Source organism: Clytia hemisphaerica, unplaced genomic scaffold (genome assembly GCF_902728285.1).
Source record: "Clytia hemisphaerica strain Z4C2 unplaced genomic scaffold, Clytia hemisphaerica genome assembly, whole genome shotgun sequence".
Lineage (NCBI taxonomy): Eukaryota > Metazoa > Cnidaria > Hydrozoa > Leptothecata > Clytiidae > Clytia > Clytia hemisphaerica.
The window spans coordinates 56,771-58,906 of NW_027103890.1; the positions used below are offsets into that span (position 1 = coordinate 56,771).

Consider the following 2,136-nt stretch of genomic DNA (forward strand, 5'->3'; position numbering starts at 1 on the left):
TCCTTCTCGCCAATGTTTTCCCCTTCAGTTACGTCAAATTAATAATGAAAGAAAAAAAGTTGCGGTAATTTTAAGCATTCAAACTCAGACAATGTATCACTATATGTGTATAAAAACGTGTTATTATTTCTAATTATACCTTGTTCAAAAGTCAAATCGTCCAAATTTGGTTTAACATCTGCTTCTCTAGTTTCTGAAAATAAAAAAAAATGTTGTGAGAGCTTATTTAGACATAATTAAACACAAAAGGCTATAGGCAAGGATAGGTAGAAAGCACACAGATATGTCTACATGGTATTTTCAGTTCTTGACGGAATAAACACTGTGAAAACGGCACAGACAAAATATGTACAGGAATATAAACTAGGAAAATAAAACAAATGATTACAGGAGAACAGTATAGTAAATAATGACACAATACAAACATATAGGTATATAAAATCAATGAGCCAGCAAATGGCAAATACATAGTATAGACTGTAAAAGAAACGGTTCACATAAAGAAAATCTAAGAAAAATATCAATATATTCGGTGTCCTAAGCATTAAATGAAATTGGACCTAGGAAAGCTTCCACCAAGATGCTGGGGAGGGAGGCGGAGCAAAAACAGCAGTCTGCACTGAAGAACTGAAGAACTGAAAAAGGCCCATGTGGAAAATCTGAGGCCTTATAAGGGGCATGAAAGTGAGGCTAAATCAAGAGTCCGGATTAGGACCAAAACAAACCAATTGCATCTAAACCCTGATATACAAAAACATATATCAGACACTTAAACACAAAAGGCTATAGGCAAGGATAGGTAGAAAGCACACAGATATGTCTACATGGTATTTTCAGTTCTTGACGGAATAAACACTGTGAAAACGGCACAGACAAAATATGTACAGGAATATAAACTAGGAAAATAAAACAAATGTCCAAATCCAATGTGTGTATTAGTTGTTAGATAGAGAAGAAATATATGAAGAAATAGAATGCTGGGCATGCAAACGCTGCGACAAGGGCATATGTAGGTAAAGATACATTGCATCAGACTTCCAGTCACCCATAACTGCAATGGAGTCAAGAGGCACACCAGCCTCCAAAGCAAAGGTAGCCCCACCACGTCTGAATGAGTGTGACCCATATTGACGGTGTGAGAGCCCAGAACGTGAGAGGTGTGCTTGAAGAATGTACATGAAATCCCGGTAAACAAAAACTCGGTTAGCCCCCAGGTAGGAATCCCTCCAACAAAAAGCTTGATCACATGGGAGGGCCCCTGGGGTAAGGGATAAGGCCTGTGAGACGAAGGCATCGCCACCAGTGGTATAGTAACAGTGCGTTGACCAAACTGGATAGTCTTGCTCCACCTCACCCTGATGTGGATCTCAGAATCCAAAAAGGTAAAATCATCCCTGGTGAGAAAAGTGTCTGGGGAAAAATCCTTCTGGGAAACGGGTAAAAGGTGACTCTTCCGAAAAAGCCCAAAAAAGGAAACCAGACATAGAGCCCAAAAGGAAGCTTGTTTACTATCCCGCAGGTTGAGCTGGGAGTGAATGAAAGAAAGAATCTCAACCGTGATGGGAAGCTTGGGGACGGGAGGGACACCCTTGGAGCGCTTGATACCCTTCAACACAGAGGACAGGAAAAAATTATCAAGAAGAGGGTTGGGGAATCCCATCTCACGATGCAGGAGGCCAACAATGTTCAAATATATACAAACAGACTGAGGTAACAGGAAACGGGCTAGATACGCAGCATACATGCAGAGGTGCACACATTTAGCAGGAGCTGGCGATAGATCAAGCATATTGCAAAACTGAAGATAGACCTTGCGGTGAGTACGGTAGGCCTTGCGGGTATTGATAGCATAGGTGGCTTCACGATAGAACTGCACATCTGCCAGCAGCGAAGACGCAAACTCTAAAAAGCAGAGTGAAGACGTGAGCCGGAGCCATGCAAGCCAAGAAGAAAACAGAAACAGTTCACAGACATGTGCCAGACAACATTATCAGTGGAAGCAGATTGACCAAAATAGTCACAAAGATACTGGAGAAAGGCTGCAAGATGTGCATGCTCATGGAGTCGAGATACATGATCAGCAACAACATTTTGGACTCCCGGCACATGAAAAACTTTTAGGCGAAAGTTATAGCT

At 41.4% G+C, this 2,136-nt stretch overlaps 1 protein-coding gene across 1 annotated transcript; it reads right to left on the reverse strand.

Annotated features, from left to right (window-relative positions):
* Positions 1 to 608: 608 nt before the first annotated feature.
* On the reverse strand, positions 609 to 1,904 carry LOC136808684 (uncharacterized). Its single transcript, XM_067065227.1, has 2 exons — positions 1,355 to 1,904; positions 609 to 1,277 (listed from the first exon to the last, which is right to left on the reverse strand). The coding sequence occupies exons 1-2, from the start codon at positions 1,787 to 1,789 to the stop codon at positions 936 to 938; spliced, it is 777 nt and encodes a 258-aa protein (XP_066921328.1). The 5' UTR covers positions 1,790 to 1,904; the 3' UTR covers positions 609 to 935.
* Positions 1,905 to 2,136: the final 232 nt, after the last annotated feature.